The 16394-nt window shown below is 48.1% G+C and overlaps 1 protein-coding gene and 1 non-coding gene across 2 annotated transcripts; one reads left to right on the forward strand and one right to left on the reverse strand.

Annotated features, from left to right (window-relative positions):
* KLHL38 (kelch like family member 38) lies at positions 1738-13792 on the reverse strand. Its single transcript, XM_005688864.3, has 4 exons — positions 13452-13792; positions 11398-12985; positions 4220-4325; positions 1738-3079 (listed from the first exon to the last, which is right to left on the reverse strand). Exons 2-4 carry the CDS (start codon positions 12823-12825, stop codon positions 2790-2792), a joined length of 1824 nt encoding a protein of 607 aa, XP_005688921.2. The 5' UTR covers positions 12826-12985; positions 13452-13792; the 3' UTR covers positions 1738-2789.
* Positions 9817-9889, forward strand: TRNAG-UCC. Its single transcript has one exon. It is a non-coding gene; the product is annotated as a tRNA-Gly (tRNA).

The following is a 16394-nucleotide window of genomic DNA, read 5'->3' on the forward strand; positions in this document are numbered from 1 at the left end:
AGAGGCAGAGCTGTGGGTGGTGAGGCACCGTTGGTCTCTGGATAGTCTTGGAACAAACAGAAGGAGGTGTGAGAGAAAGAGCCAAGAGGAGTGTCTGAGGCTTTGGGCCCGAGAAACTGGGAGAGGGTATTGTTCTCTCCAAGGATGGAGAAGTCCATGGAGGGGTCGTCTTGGAGAGAAAAGGGTGATCTTGAACATGTTTAGTTTGAAGTGTGTCCTTAATATCGACATGGAGATGCAGGGCAGGCAATGGGGTCTAGAGACAGAGAAAGCTGCCAGTCAGCAGTAGTGGGGCAGTGTGGACGGCCAGGCCCTGGGTGAGCTGGTGCACCCAGGGAGTGATGTGCTAAGTTGCTTCAGTCGTGTCTGACTCTTTGTGAGCCCATGGACTGTAGCCCGCCAAGCTCCTCTGTCCATGGGATTCTCCAGGCAAGAATACTGGAGTGGGTTGCCATTTCCTCCTCCAGGGGATCTTCCTGACCCAGGAATCAAGCCCACGTCTCTTATGTCTCCTGCATTGGCAGGCAGGCTCTTTATCCAGGGAGTGAGAGTAGATCCAGAAAAGTTCTCAGGGCTAAGCACTGAGGTTAGCAAAGCACCGCGTAGTCTCCAGGAAAACAAGGCAACGAGAGCGAACTGCAGGGAGAAGGAAGAGAAGGGTTGTTCCGGAGGCCGAGAGAGGAAGGCATTTCAAGATGGAGGGAGGGTCTGCTGTGTCATATGCTGCTGACCAGCCAAGTCAGACATGAAGGGAAAGTGGGCTGCCTGTGTGGGCTTATGGAGCCATTGGTCGCCTTCATGGGTACAGGGTCAGGGGAGAGGTGAGACAGAGCCTACTCAGAGAGGTTCAAAGAGAAAAAGCTGGAAGAAGGCCGGCCAAGAGCTCAGGTGCTGACCGTCTGGACAACAGCAAAGTGGTCTGGGGAGCAGGGCAGAGCAGGAGAAAGAGTGCAGAAACTAAACTGGGCGGAAATGAAAAGTCTGGACCACGGACCCGGAGAGCCGGGCGGGGAGAAAGGCTTCCGCTGGGGGGCACCAGCATGCAGGCTCAGGGCAGCAGGACCCACTCCGGACACTTCCCTTGGCGGTGACAGGACTTGGCCTCCGCCACTGGGCTGGGGCGGGGCTGGCAGGACAGGATGGGACTGGGACCAGCACGTGCAGGTCTTCAGTGCCCGCGCCTGAGCAGGGTGGTGCTTTTGGACCTCAGTGCATGTACATTACAGTCATCCGGGACGCTTTTCAAAAGTACAGCGCTCTGGGGACTTCCCTGGTGGTCTAGTGGTTAGGACTCCACACTTTCACTGCCGAAGTGGGCAAGGGTTCAGTCTCTGGTGGGGGAACTACGATCCTGCAAGCCACGTAGTGAGGCCGAAGAAAACAACCACCAAAACCAAAAAAAACCCAGGGCTCTGACCCTGCCTCTGAGAATCCCCATCTGTGCATCCTCAGTGAGGCTCGGCCCCATTTTCAGGCTTCTTCCCAGGTGATTGTAATGTGCCAGCAGCTTCAGCTAATTCCCACATGTGGGACTGAGCCAGTGTGGAGACACTTTGAGATAAAGAGGGCCATAGGGAAATGGCCAGCCCTGGCGTTGGAAGGGCCACAATTGCGGTAAACTCTGAAGGAATTTGTTGGCTTTCCTTAGGACAGCAATTCTTATAACATTTATCAAAATGAAAATTTTGATAAATTCTGCAGGTTTATAGCTCCCCAGAGGCCAGAGAAAAACATCACTTGGCAGCAGAAACACACTTTATTTATTTTTGTGTGCGGTGGTGCAGGTAATTTAGCAAATACTAGATACCAAGTTTCATATACTCTGCTGGCATTCCGATGCACTACATCCTAGAATGCAGAGAAATAGCGTGTGGATTTGCTTAGTCACTTCAGTTGTGTCTGACTCTTTGTGACCCCATGGACTATAGCACGCCAGGCTCCTCTGTCCATGGGATTCTCCAGGCAAGAATACTGGAGCGGGTTGCCATTTTCTCCTCCAGGGGATCTTCCCCACCCAGGGATTGAACCCACGTGTCCTACATTGGCAGGTGGATGCTTTACCTCTGAACCACCTGGGAAGCCCACAGAGAAACACAGTCAAGGCCTGTTGTTCCTGATGCCCCCTGGAAGTCCTACTTCCAGGCATCCTGCTGGGTGTCTTTGCCCTCTCATTCTGAATTTCCAGGATGTTGTGGAAAGATGTGGTCTTGTGAGCTCAGCGTTTATTTCTTGCACTGGGAAAACTACTTCTATCCATTATGTGCAGTTTAGATAGGTTGTCAGCAGCAACTGTTAAGCCCACCTTGGCCTGTAGAGACACAATCCAGGACAAGCCAACTATGGTAACATAGTCACTGGAAATGGCGATTGGCTCAAGAGGGAGGCTTGGAATTCAAAAAGGGCCAATCATCATCGTTCTGGGGGAGCAGTTATTATATGGATAATGGTAAAGTTCTTTTCTGAAGCTAGAGAGTGTGGGTCTGGATTTATCAATTGCTATTGTTTCCACACTGTGTGTATAAAGAAGCCTACAGATGAGGTAGAGAAGGAGGGAGGCAGAGAGAGACAGAGAGAGAGAGAGCGCGAGAATAAACACAGAGACAGAGATAGAGCGAAAGACGGAGTTCTGCCAGCATTGTGCTTGGTCCCAGGCCTCCAGGCTCTGGAACTTACCCTCCTGTCAGCTCCCCCTGCACCCTTCTAGGGTTAAGCTTTCTGGAACTGGGCTCTGGCTCTTGCAACCAGAGCATCTTGACTAGGACAGATGACTTCTCAGTTTCTCACGGAATTCAGGGGAGGGTGGAGTGGTGGGGGATGCACTGGAGGGTGAGGCAGGCGTGGTCAAAGAGCTTGTGAGGCAGCTGGCCCTGGGACGTCCACGTGTCCGTCTCGGGGTCGTAGCAGTCAAAGGAGGCCGAGTCCTCGATGCTACAGTCCGTAGTCAGCCGCCGCCCGCCCGTCACATAGAGCTTGTTTCCCATCACCGTGGCCCCATGGTGCATCCTCCGGTCTTTCATGTCCGCGCATTTGACGAATTTGTTGGACTGAGGGTCATAAGCAAGGATCCTCCTCGTGTAACCTGAAAACCAAATGGCATATCGAGAAGGTCAGCGATGCTTAGTTGGGACTGGAGGTGGGTGGTCCAGGGATCTGTCTAATCTCCGCCATCACCTAACACTGAGGCTGTACTTTGAACTAAAGCGTGGAATATTTCATTAAGCTGGGGTCTGGACTTGGATCTATCTGACTTGAGTCTCTGCATCTTTTTTTTTTTAAATTTTATTTTTAGTCATGCTGCGTGGTATGTGAGATCTTAGTTCCCCAACCAGGGATTGAGCTTGTGCCCTCTGCAGTGAAAGTGTGGGGTCTTAACCACTGGCTGCCAGGAAAGTCCCAAGTCTCTGCATCTTAACTCAGAGTGAAGGCAGCACACATGTCATTCTTAAATTGAGAACAGAGATTCTAGGGGCCTCTCAGCTTCATTAGCTTTTTCATCTTTCACATATGCTCATTCAAGAGCCTTAACAATTCTAAGAAGGAGCTTTGGGAACTCAGAAAATGGGTCCCCACAACAGGCTTATCTAGTGGGTACTTTTAGGACCTCCATTTTACAGATCAGCAAACATAAGCAGAAAGAGATTAAAAACATGTCTAAGAGCATACAGACAATTAGTGGTAGAGTCAGGGTTTGAACCCAGGTCTATCTGTCCCCCCGACCCCAACCAGCCCTCTTAACTGCAACATCCTGCAATTGCAGAGAAATTATGCCTTAGCAGCTAGTCTTATCTACAATAGCATTTTTTTTTTTTTTAGTTTTTGCCCTGGATCTGGGATAGTGCTAAGTGGTTTAGACAGGTGAGCACATTTTATGATCACAACTCTGTGAAATAGGTATTACATTATTTCATTCCTTTTTTACGGATAAAGACAGGGAGAGACTTCTGGATGAGAAAATAGCTTTGTCAAGTCATCCACACTCCCCTAGCTGGAGGAGTGCTTTTATTTTATTTCCTTATTTTTTAAATCTAATTTTTATTTTATATTCGGGGGTATAGTTGACTTACAATGTTGTGTTACTTCCAGGTGTACAGCAAAGTGGTTCAGTTATGTGCTTTTAAAAAGGCTGTCTTATAGGACAACACCTGTCTATCAGCGACCCTTTTATCCAGGAAAGATGCCAGGTTCAAGTCTGGCCTCATGATCCTCCATTCACACTTACCTCCCACGATGACAATCCTCTCCCCAAGCACCACGGCAGGGGCACACACATTCTTGATCATTCTCGTCTCCATTTTGAACCATGTGTTTCTGGAAATGTGATAAACCTGAGGGAGAAATAAAATCACGGCACTGCATTTTAAAGTGATATATTTTTTTAAGAAGTAGAAGTAGTAGTTAAGAGGGTAGAAGAGCAGTGATTTCTCTTTCTTTGCATTTTTTCTCCAGTTCTGAAAATATAGGTATCTTACCATCAATAAACAAAATATATAACAGAATGAAGAAACTGTTATCAGAAATTGGTCCTTATGTGGTCCATGAGATCACTGGCTGTGCTTCTGTGGAATGGACTGAGAGTTATGCATTTGAGTTGATAGTATGTGTTTGCTTACCTTGCTTGCAACATTTCTTTCTTTTCAATGAGAAATGGAGCAACTTGGACTTGCATAAAACCAATGATCTTTGAATCATTTTTATTTCTGGCTCATGTTTAGATTTCAACATGTTCCAGTCTATCTGAGAGGGTCTTAGGGCCAAGAATAAATTTGGGTCTAAACGGGGAAGGCTTTTGAACAGGTCATGCCTGAAAGTCGTTAGAATTATAGAGAGAGAAAAAAAAGGAAGCATGAGACAAGGAAGAAAGAGGAAAGAGATGGGGGCAGGATTTCTTGGCCTTGGTCTGAAATAGAGCAGCAAATCACGATTCTCAGACGTGTGTGTGTGTGCTCGGTCACTTCAGTTGTGTCTGACTCTTTGCGACCCTGTGGTCTGTAGCCCGCCAGGCTCCTCTGTCCATGGGATTCTCCAGGCAAGAATACTGGAATGGGTTGCCACTTCCTCCTCCAGGGGGTTTTCCCAACCCAGGGATCAAGCCCATGTCTCCTCAGTCTTCTGCATCACAGGTGGACTCTTTACTGCTGAGCCACTGGGGAAGCCTTCCCAGACATGTGCTCCTATTAAATCCCTCAGTTTAAAGTTTAAATATCAAATGTAAGTTAGTTCATGAGAGATACGGGATGGACTTCATGTAAGAAAAGCAGGAACAAAAACTTTCCAATATTCTTCACGGAAAATTCTTTCTGTGTGAATTATAATTGCCGCCATATTCGGTTCAGTTCAGTTGCTCAGTCTTGTCTGACTCTTTGCAATCCCCTGGATTGCAGCATGCCAGGCCTCCCTGTCCATCACCTACTGCTGGATTTTACCCAAACTCATATCCATCGAGTCAGTGATGCCATCCAACCATCTCCTTCTCCTTCTCCTCCTACCCTCAATCTTTTCCAGCATCAGGGTCTTTTCAAATGAGTCTGTTCTTCGCATCAGGTGGCCAAAGTATTGGAGTTTCAGCTTCAACATCAGTCCTTCCAAAGAATATTCATGACTGATTTCCTTTAGGATGGACTGGTTTAATCTCCTTGCAGTCCAAGGGACTCTCAAGAGTCTTCTCCAACACCACAGTTCAAAAGCATCAATTCTTCGGTGCTCAGCTTTCTTTATGGTCCAACTCTCACATCCATACATGACTACTGGAAAAACCATAGCCTTGAGTAGACGGACCTTTGTTGGCAAAGTAATGTCTCTGTTTTTTAATATTAAAGGCCTTATATTTTATCATTTTAGTAAATTGATTTTCACAACCATCCTATGACGTGGATACCACTACTTCCCTCCATTTTTCAGATTAGACTATTGAGGCTGAGAGAGGTTAAGTAACATGCTCAAGGTCACACAGCTAGACTGAGTGGAAGAGCCCAGAGTCCATGCTTTTATTCACCACACTCATGGCTCTGCTTGGGGCCATGGAAGCATGGCTTTTCTTTTCTTTTTAAAAGATTTTTAAAAATCGTGTATTATTCTAATTTGCATTTATTACAGTATTAGTAGTGTTTAAAGATATCTGGTGCTTAGTCGAGCTTCCCTGGTAGCTCAGCTGGTAAAGAATCCTTAGTGTTTAAAGATATTTGGTAATTGTTTGTATTTTTGGCCACACCATGCAAAGCATACTGGATCTTAGTCCCTCAACCATGGCTTGAACACATGCCCCCTGCAGTGGAAGCTCAGAGTCACTGGACCACCAGAGAAGTCCTTTTTGTAGGTTTTTAAAAATCTAAGTATAGATGATTTACAATATTGTTTCAGGTATTGTTGGTACTCTTGCCTGGAAAATCCCATGGATGGAGGAGCCTGGTGGGCTATAGTCCATGGGGTCGCTAAGAGTCGGACACGACTGAACAACTTCACTTTACTTTTCACTTTCATGCATTGGAGAAGGAAATGGCAACCCACTCCAGTGTTCTTGCCTGGAGAATCCCAGGGACGGGGGAGCCTGGTGGGCTGCCGTCTATGGGGTCACACAGAGTCAGACACGACTGAAGTGACTTAGCAGCAGCAGTGTATATATGTTAATCCCAATCTCCTAATTTATTTGCCTGCCACCCCAGCTTTCTCCTTTGGTAACCGTAAGTTTGTTTTCTATGTTTTTGTATTGTAAATATGTTCGTTTGTATCTCTCTCTTTTTGTAAAAGATTCCCCATATAAGTGATATTATATGATTGTTTTTCTCCGTCTGACTTACTTCACTTAGTATGATAACCTCTAGGTCCATCCATGCTACACAAATGGCATTACTCCATTCTTTTTTATGGCTGAGTAATATTGCATTGTATATATGTACCACATGTTTATTCATTTGTTGATGAACATTTGGGTTGCTTCCATGTCTTGACTATTGCAAATAGTGCTACAATGAGTACTGGAGTCATGTATCTTTCTGAATTATGATTTTCTCCAGATATATATCCACAAGTGGGATTGCAGGATTGTATGATGACACTATTTCCGTTTTTTAGGGAACTTCCATACTGTTCTCCATGGGAATCCTTGGTGGCACATCAGTAAAGAATCTGCCTGCAGTGCAGGAGATATGCGTTTGATCTCTGGGTCAGAAAGATCCCATGGAGAAGCAAATGGCAACCCACGGGGTCGCAAGACTTGGACTTGACTTGGCAACGAAACCACCGCCGCCGCTGCCACCGCCATACTGTTCTCCGTAGTGGCTGCCCCAACAGTGCAGGAGGGTTCCTTTTTCTCCTGTGTGGCTCTTCTTGATGGAGGCTTTCAAGACTGAAGCTCTCTTGAAGTCTCTGTCAGTTCTCAAAGTTGGTGAAGCAAAGAAGAGGCCACAGCTAGAGACAGGTTCAACCACAATGGCCGGCAAGCCCTGTGTTTTAAACCATCTGCAAATTTGCAGGTGACACTGAAAAATGAGATCCTTGGAGGAAAGCAAACACTGATTGCATTTTACTTGAGTAACTGCCTCCTGGCTTGCTCTTTATCAGTTTTGAAGATGGTTTCACAAATAGATTAAACATTTGCTCACAATTCTCATGATACCCTCAGAGAGGCTGAGGCAAGGACAACAGAGGATGGTTTGTGACCCTGGAGGAAGTGATACTTTGTTCCGGTAGAGGGTTTGCCTAATGCCCTCCAGCAGTAGAAGCGGAAAGAAGGCCAGTTAGAAAGGTTCATCTGCATACACAATTTGCACAGCAACCCCCCCACTCCCCGCCCCGGCCCCGCCCCCACTCCCCGCCCCTGGCCCCGCCCCCCGCTCCTTGCCCCAGCCCCCGCCAGGGCAGTTTAGTCCTTTAAAAGAATGCTTGCATGCAGGTAAACTATCTGATGAAGTCTTTGTCCCTGTATCTGAAAACCCAACCTTCCCCTTCAAGTAACCCAAGCATTCATCCTGAACTATATATCTGAATGAGTACAATTTCCATGACAAAGCTAAATTCTAAGTAAATAAGAAGAGCTTCCAAACTGATACTTTTCCCATTTTCCCCTTCTCTGGACTGCAGGGTGAAAGGATCACTCACATGTTAGCGTTTTGGGTTTTGGTTTTCAGCTTTTTAAGATTCTTGTTTGATTGTCTTGTGCATTTCTGGATGAAGTAGCTTATAAAGTCTTTTGAGCTTTGCATTTATTCTTAATAATTGATAACAATTTTGTAATGTGAACATCATCAACATATTTGTTGACTTAATTTTGAAAAATAGTTTTGTTTTTTTTTTTTAATAGGAGGGGCTCTAGCTGTTCACAGAAGCACTTTATTATAAATCTGAGTGGTGTGGCCAGAGTTTGGAGGGGCACAGAACATGTCTCTTGGCTCAAGTACACAAGTGAAATCTGGAACAGGCTTAGAGTCTGCCTAGATGGTCAGGGAGGAGTGGGAAATATGGGCTGGAGAAGTGATGGGAAGAGAAAAACAAGGAAAGGATTGAATAGAAATGATCACTTTTCTGTGTCGTCACTGGCACCAACTTAGTCCAAGCTGCCATCATCCTGGACCTTGCCTGGACCTCTAGAAAGGTCTGCCAGTTCTCCTTCCTTTGTCTTCTCAGGCCTCCTCCAGTTCCTTCTCCATGAAGCATCCAAGTGAAGTGAAAGTCTCTCAGTCGTGCCCGGCTCTTTGCAACCCCATGGACTATACAGTCCATGGAATTCTCCAGGCCAGAATACTGGAGTTGGTAGCCTTTCCCTTCTCCAGGGGATCTTCCCAACCCAGGGATCAAACCCAGGTCTCCTGCATTACAGGCGGATTCTTTACCAGCTGAGCCACAAGGGAAACCCATGAAGCATCCAAAGGAAATTCTAAAAATGCGAATTCAGCTGCTTCACCTGCCCTGCTACTCTCAGGATTGAACCCCAGTTCCTTGACAAGGCCTGGAAAGCCAGACCAGCCTCATCAATATAAACACTCATCCCCCAGAATGTTCTAGAATTTCTGTAGGAAGGGCTCTGGGGCAGCAATCTGGGTAGAGGGAGTTGCTCAGTATGACCTGGGAAGGGGGCTGATGGAGATTACAGGGGGACTGACCACCCCCAGCTCCGCCTTGGTGCACAGCCTTTCTGCCCCTTCCTCTGTGTTACAACCATCTTGTCAAGCTTTTGGTTCCTCCAGGGGATGTGCTGCACACCTTTCTGCTTTAGGGTCTTCTGCCAGCTTTCCCCTTACCCAGGAGCACCACCCCTCCCTCAGGAGAAGAGTCTGACTCCTCCTCCTGATGGCAGACTTCATCTGCTCAGAGAAGCTGCCTGCCCATCTCAGTCCACGTGAGTCCTGTGTCCACCATGTGTCCTCTTCCCCTTTTACCCTCCATCCTCGCCTCCTTCTCTCTTCTCTTGCCTCGCTGCTAAAGTCCACTTAAACCAACCTCAGAGTTCTCACCAAAGGCCTCTGCATCCTCACACCCTCCTAGATTCCCTCCAGACTGGTTTAGGGGACCCCTTAGCTGCTGCTGCTACTGCTGCTAAGTCGCTTCAGTCGTGTCCGACTCTGTGTGACCCCGTGGACAGCAGCCTACCAGGCTCCTCTGTCCATGGGATTTTCCAGGCAAGAGTACTGGAGTGGGTTGCCATTGCCTTCTCCTTTAGAGCACCCCTCCATTCAGCATTTGAATCTCAGTTCTCTCCTAAGCTCCTGGAGAGTAAGTGGGATTTACAGCTCCTGTCCGTATCCCCAGGGCACCCAGTGTAATTCCTCTAAGTGAACAGAGCCGATCTCAGGGGCCTCCTTGATCATCTTTAGGAGAGGGACTTCCCTGATGGTCCAGTGGTTGGGACTCTGTGCTTCCAATGCAGGGGGCTTGGGTTCGATTCCCAGTTGGGGAACCAAGATCCCACATGCCACATGCGTGACCAAAAAGTAAAAAAATAAAGAGAGGCTTTTTATTAAAGGTGAACTACAGAGATTAGAATGTGCATAAAGTTGGAAAACACCCAATATTCTGACATTTTGATCTTTATTAATCACACTTCTCAGGGAACTTGTAAGTGAAATTGGCATCTACCTATCATTTAAGGCAGGGGTTCCATAACCTGGCTGTGCCTTAGAATCTCCTGTAAACTTTAATAACAGTGAATGTCAGGATCCCACACGTGGAGATTCAGATTTTGATTCAGCAGATCTGAGGTCTGGCTCCTGGTCTTTTGGTAACAGACTATGGACCAGGGCTTGGGAATCTTCTTTTAAGGCCTTACTGATTTGGGTTAGAAGCATCTGCAATGTTTCTATTCTGTTGTTGTTCGGTTGCTCAGTCGTGTTCAACTCTTTGACCCCGTGGACTGTAGCCCACCAGGCTTCTCAGTCCATGGAATTCTCCAGGCAAAAATACTGGAGTGGGTTGCCACTTCCTACTCCAGGGGATCTTTCTGACCCAGGGATTGAACTCATGTCTCCTTCTTGGCAGGCAGATTCTTTATCACCAAGCCACATGGGAATTCCTGTAGAACTTCACTATCCGACATTTGATGTATTCTAGCTAGATCCTTTGGAGAAGGCAATGGCACCCCACTCCGGTACTCTTGCCTGGAAAATCCCATGGACAGAGGAGCCTGGTAGGCTGTAGTCCATGAGGTCGCCAAGAGTCGGACACGACTGAGCAACTTCACTTTCACTTTTCACTTTCATACATTGGAGAAGGAAATGGCAGCCCACTCCAGTGTTCTTGCTTGGAGAATCCCAGGGACGGGGGAGCCTAGTGGGCTGCCGTCTATGGGGTCACACAGAGTCGGACACGACCGAAGTGACTTAGCAGCAGTAGCAGTAGCAGCTAGATCCTTTAGAGGTATCTGATGTACCTTTGTATGTATTGACCTTACACAAAAGAATTCATAAATGGATAAGATCTTGCTGAAATTAAACTTCCTTCCTTCCTCCCTCCCTTCCTCCTTTATCCTTCCCTTGCAACTAACAAGCCTGTACTATATGCATATATGTGCATAGGTATGTGTATATATGTGTATTCATGTATTTGTGTATGTATACATGTATGTGCATGCAGTGCACACACGTGTGTGAGCATATGTGTCATGTATGCATTTGTACATACGTGTGTGCCTGCATGTGCTTGTTTGTAGGTGTGTGTAGACATAGTGGGAAGAACCATTTACCTGGATACATGCATGAATACATACATGTATATGTGTGTGTGTGTGCACGTGTGTGTGCAGGTATGGCAGGAAGGACCATTTACCTGGATACATACATGCATACATGTATATGTGTGTGTGTGTGTAGGTGTGTGCAGGCATGGTGGGAAGGACCATTTACCTGGATACATGTATGCATACATGTGTGTGTGTGTGTGTGCACTTGTATGGTGGGAAGTACTGTTTACCTGGATAAGGCGCACAGGATTCTGCATGATGTCTTCTCCCCCAAAAAGGTAGAGTCTCTGGTCTTTCACAGCAACCGCAGGGTGGAGGACCCCCACTGGCATGCTGGCCATCGTCTCCCAGACGTTGCCGACACTGTCATATCTCTCCATGGAGCCCATGACCTTGTGCCCCTCGCCAATCCCCCCAATGGAGAAGATGAAGTTCTTGTGGGCAGCGCTTCTGTGGGAGTAGCGGGCCGCCAGCATGGGCTGCCCTGGCCTCCACTGATTGAGTTTCAGGGAGAAGACGTAGACCTTGGCACTGGGCACACTCTTCCCCACAGCCATGCCCCCCAGCACGTAGATGCCGCGGTGCAAGGAGACGGCTGAGGCCTTGTACAGGCGGGCCGGGAGTTTGGCAAGGCTCTGCCACCGGCCAGTCTGTCCGTCGTACAGCAGGACGTCCCTGGTGGTCTGCTGGTTGTCCTTCCTTCCACCCAAGAGGATGAGGAAGTCTTGGTAAGAGTTTCTTGGCGGTACATGCCACAGAGGTTGGAGGCCCGCGGAACTAGCGGTGCTGTACAGAGAAAACACCTGCCTCTTGGCGGTCTCCAGGATGGTCTGGCAGGGGGGCGAGGACTGGAGGAGGGCGTCGTTGGCGATGAAGTGGTGGAAGAAGGCCGGGTGGACGTACTGCAGCCTGACCTGCTTGAACAGTTCCTGCACGTATCGCTTCCGGGTCTGGAGGTCATGCTTGATCCAAACCATGAGGGCCTCGAACACCTTCTCCTCCTCCCCACACAGCCCATCATCCCCCAGGTAGTCTCTCAGTTCCAAGGCACAGAGCTCCTTCAGGTCAGCCGACGCGGCCACCTCTGGGAAATACGTCAGGGCCACCTCCCTGGCTTTCTTCCGGAGGGTCTCACAGCTGAAGATTTCAGAGAGTCTAGTCATGCCCAGGCAGTTGCTGGGACTCAACTGGCTCTGGAGGAAGGAGGAGCAGGCCTCGAGCAGCTTGGGGTACTGCAGCATGGATGCGGCCTCCATCAGGGGCAGGACACTTTCCACAGTGATGTGCGCCTCGCCCGTGTACACATACAGGACGATTTGCTCCAGAGTTGAGGCATCGATGCCTTTCAGCTGGACCTTGGCCTCTCGGCTCTCCCGGAAGTTGCTGCAGAACATGGCCCTGAAGTAGGGACTGCTGGAGGCCAGCACGTTGCGGTGGCAGGGGACCTCCCGGGCCCCGGCACAGATGCTCACGTCGGTCAGGATCCGATTTTGCCTCAAGTCGTTGAGCTGCCTCAGCAAGTCAGAGGAGAAGTCATGGTCTTTGAAGAGGAGTCCCTCTGATGACTCCATGTCCATCCTGTAAAGACGGGGAGAAGTCCCAAGAAGGATGTCGTCCTGGAGGGTTAAGCTGTGGCGGCTCTGAGACTTAGAGCACATCTATCTGTCCATTCACTAAGTTCTTTGTGGGTACCACCAAGAATACTCCTTAGTGAAGACTGGAAAATGGGACCACCTAATGTACGGGCCTCAGCGAAAATCTCTCTATTTGGTTATGATTATTCTCAGAGGTAACAGAGAAATAGCATCTGCAGACAATCTGAAAAAAGAAAAGAAAAGAAAAAATTTAAAAGAGAGAGAGAGAAGGTGGTTGGGTAAGTTGGGAGAGTTGAAGGTGGTAAGTGGTTACAGGGGCTAAAACGTTAGCTTGAAGCAAAATGACAGTCTGTGCATTTGAAGCATAAGTTTGTGAACTTTTCTCCGGATTCTCAGCATATCTCTTACTTAGTAAACTCATCCAAACATCTTTCCGGGTGTTAGTCATTCCCCACGGATGTCATGCTGGGGGCGTGGCCTCTGGGATCGAGACAGAAATGAGGGATGGAAATGGATCTTTGCAATGTTTTGTTTTTATTTTTAAACATGACCTCACGGAGTCTTGTGGCTTTTGTTTTTAAAATGAGATAAATAGAAAGCAGAGACCGACGGTACCCTGGGCAGGGTTTATTGGATGACATCTGGCCACCCGTTCACCTGCAGAAGAATTAAACATTAGAGCTATTTACCTCGTTTTCCTGCAGTGAAAACCATCGATACCTGCCGCGGCTGGTCCCTCCGGAGACTTTCCACCTCTGGCTCCAAGTGAAACCATAAAACCAGGCCTTTCCTTAAGCTGGCAAATAATTTGTCCTGGGAGAATTCTGGATTTGTTTATGCTGAAGGCGCTTTCACAGTTTTCTAGAGCTTTGTGAAAGAACTGCTGGGCAGAGAGACCGTGTATACATTCCAGGGCTAAGAATAGTTGCGTATGTACTTTCCACTGTTATGACATGTGACTTTCCATTTGCCTTTTGCAGCAACCCGAGGGCCTGTGGGGCCAGCGCATGCCCACATGCCTTGTTTCCTTGGCAAATGTTTACATGGGCAGAAATAGATTTGGAGGAACAGCTTCTCTTAGACAAGACTTTGCTGCCCACTTGGACACATCCTGAGTCCCTTGTCCTAAAAGTGCCTGGGAATTCTAGATGTCTGTAAACAGGTTGCTGTGACCTGGGAAAAGTCACTGAAGATAGTTCTGGGTGAGTTTAAGGTGGCAGATGGTCACAGGGAAGCCAGAACATGGAGGCCCAAGGGCATTGCTCAGTTGGTCTCTATTTCCTACTGTCTGCGGGCAGGATTGTTGGAGAAGGGCTGTGAGTTCCTCCTCCAAGCTCCAAGGTGATGGTCTCTGTGATGAAAATTGTTTTAGATATTTGTGGAGCACCCCCAGGGTTTCCAGACTTGGGGAAGACCAAAGCATTGTGGATCCTCCTTATCACAGGGGCTTCTGTTTTAAAGTGGCCGGGGCAGTACTCTTGTGGGTCACACCTGCTTCTCACCAGAGCCCTGCTGACTGTTCTTCAGTTCATTTAAAAAAAAAAAAAAAGTTCAGGCTTGCTTTTCTGTTTTATTTTTCCAATTTTTCCCATCAGAGAGGCTTGAGCTAGAGGCAGGAGGAAACTGTGTTGCTCCAGGAGCAGAGTGTGGGCAGGAGAGAGAGAGAGAGTGAGTGAGTGAGGATGAAAGGAAGGAGAAGAAAGAGGAGGGGGAGGAAGAAGAGAAGGAGAGTGCTGATGGTGATGGAGTAGGATGCAATCTCCAAATATAAGAACTAGAGCCATGCTGGAGGGCTGTAGAGCTGCCAGGGTGAGTTAAAGGGACCCTGAATCTATCTTGCCTCTGCGTCCAGGGAGGTCCTGATTGAGGGTACCAGCAGTGAATGATGGCAGGGAAGCCTGGCTTTCTCTCTTTCTCAAGTCTTGCCGGGGTTATTGCAAAAGTTGCTCCTAACCCTCGCTCCTTGTCTCTCCCTCCAGTATATCCACCCTGTCACCACCACAGTCACCCCCAAGAAGCCAAATCAGAATCTTCCCATCCCTCAGCATCATGCCCTTCAATGGCTCCCACCGCCCTGTCTGCAGGATGAAGTCCAGACTCTTTAGCAGGAATCAGATTGGCCTCCTGCCCTCCTCCAGAAGCATCTCCTGCCACTTTCCTGTCCCACTTATGTTTTTCACTCTGGTTCCCTCAGACAACTTGCAGATCCTTGTAGGTGTCTGGTCCCTGTTGGGGAAGCTGGGCTGGGCTGCCTTTAAGGACACCACAGAGCATGGTGGTGGTGGGTTGTCTCACATAGCTGCACATCACAGAGTCGAGAATGCCCAGAAGAGTCTAGAAAATCAAGATCAGGAAAGCATATCCATCACAGGTCACTGGGGACAGGTGCCTAGAGGTCAGAATTAGGAGCAGAAGATCTGAGCCAAGCGCAGTCAGAGACCCTGGGAGGTAGAAGCAGGGGGCTGGAGAGAGCAGCTGTCAGAGCTGGTGGCTCTTTTTGCACTTCTGCCAATGAAGAAACTGCCTGCCAATGCAGGAGATGCAAGAGAGATGGGTTCGATCCCTGGATCAGTAAGATTCCCTGGAAGAGGAAATGGCAACCAGTTCTAGTACTCTTGCCTGAAAAATTCTACGGACAGAGGAGCCTGCAGTCCATGGGGTTGCAAAGAGTGGAACATAACTGAGTGAGCACATTTGCACTTCTGAGCTATGCTGGGGATATATGAATGAGTAACCAAATTTTAAGGGCCTGAGGTCCTTCTATTTGTGCTTCTGGGCCTTTGCACATGCTCTTCCCTTTGCCATCCTTTCCATTTTCACTTCTGAACTCCTATTCATCCTTCAAAACCTTGTTTGTATATCAGCATCTCCAAAAGTCTTCCTTGACCCTCTGAGTACCCAGTCCTCCTCTGTGCTGTTTCCACGCCCTCTACACACTTCCAACAGTACATGCCTCACACCCTCATTGCAATTATGTTTGCCTGTCTGTGTCCCTTTTGTTAGAATGGAAGTGTCTGGACAGCAAGAACCTTATCTTAATTTTTTCTCCATCTGCAGTGTCTAGCACAGTGCCTGGCTCACTGTGGCTGAATTATGTATAGTTCCTGAATTGAGCATAACAAAGGGGAGACTGGGGAGACAGAGCAAGTTCTGCTGGGCGCCCTTCATGCCCCCTCTTTGCCATATAGGTTTAGCCGGGCTGCCGTGTTCAAGGCTTCCCTGATGGCTCAGTGAGTAAAGAATCCGCCTGCATTGCAGGAGACATAAGAGATGCAAGTTCAATCCCTGGGTTGGGAAGAGCCCCTGGAAGAGGAAATGGCAACTCACTCCAGTATTCTTGCCTGAAAAACCCTATGGACTGAGGAGCCCGGTGGGCTTCAGTCCAAAGGGTCTCAGAATCGACTGAGCAACTGAACATGGGCATGCACAGCTTGGCACATGCCCATTAGAACACAATGTAAACTGCTCTGGAGCAGTCCTGGATGTGCCTCGTTTTAATCAAATTCAATAACATGGTGAAGGGAAAAGGAAAATGAATGCTTCATACCACAGAGCATGAGTTAAGTTCAAGTCTGGGAACTGAACTGTGAAGTCTTCCCAACTCCAGACCTAGTGCTTTCATCTTTGGCCTT

Source organism: Capra hircus, chromosome 14, assembly GCF_001704415.2.
Source record: "Capra hircus breed San Clemente chromosome 14, ASM170441v1, whole genome shotgun sequence".
Classification (NCBI taxonomy): Eukaryota; Metazoa; Chordata; class Mammalia; order Artiodactyla; family Bovidae; genus Capra; species Capra hircus.

Coding starts and splice junctions, on each gene's coding strand:
- KLHL38 (XM_005688864.3), bottom strand. CDS start 12,825: ATGTGCTCTAAGTCTCAGAGCCGCCACAGCTTAACCCTCCAGGACGAC. Junction 4,326..11,397: donor ATCCTGTGCGCCTTATCCAG/GTAAACAGTACT, acceptor TTTCTCCCTCAG/GTTTATCACATTTCCAGAAA. Junction 3,080..4,219: donor GAGGATTGTCATCGTGGGAG/GTAAGTGTGAAT, acceptor TTTGGTTTTCAG/GTTACACGAGGAGGATCCTT.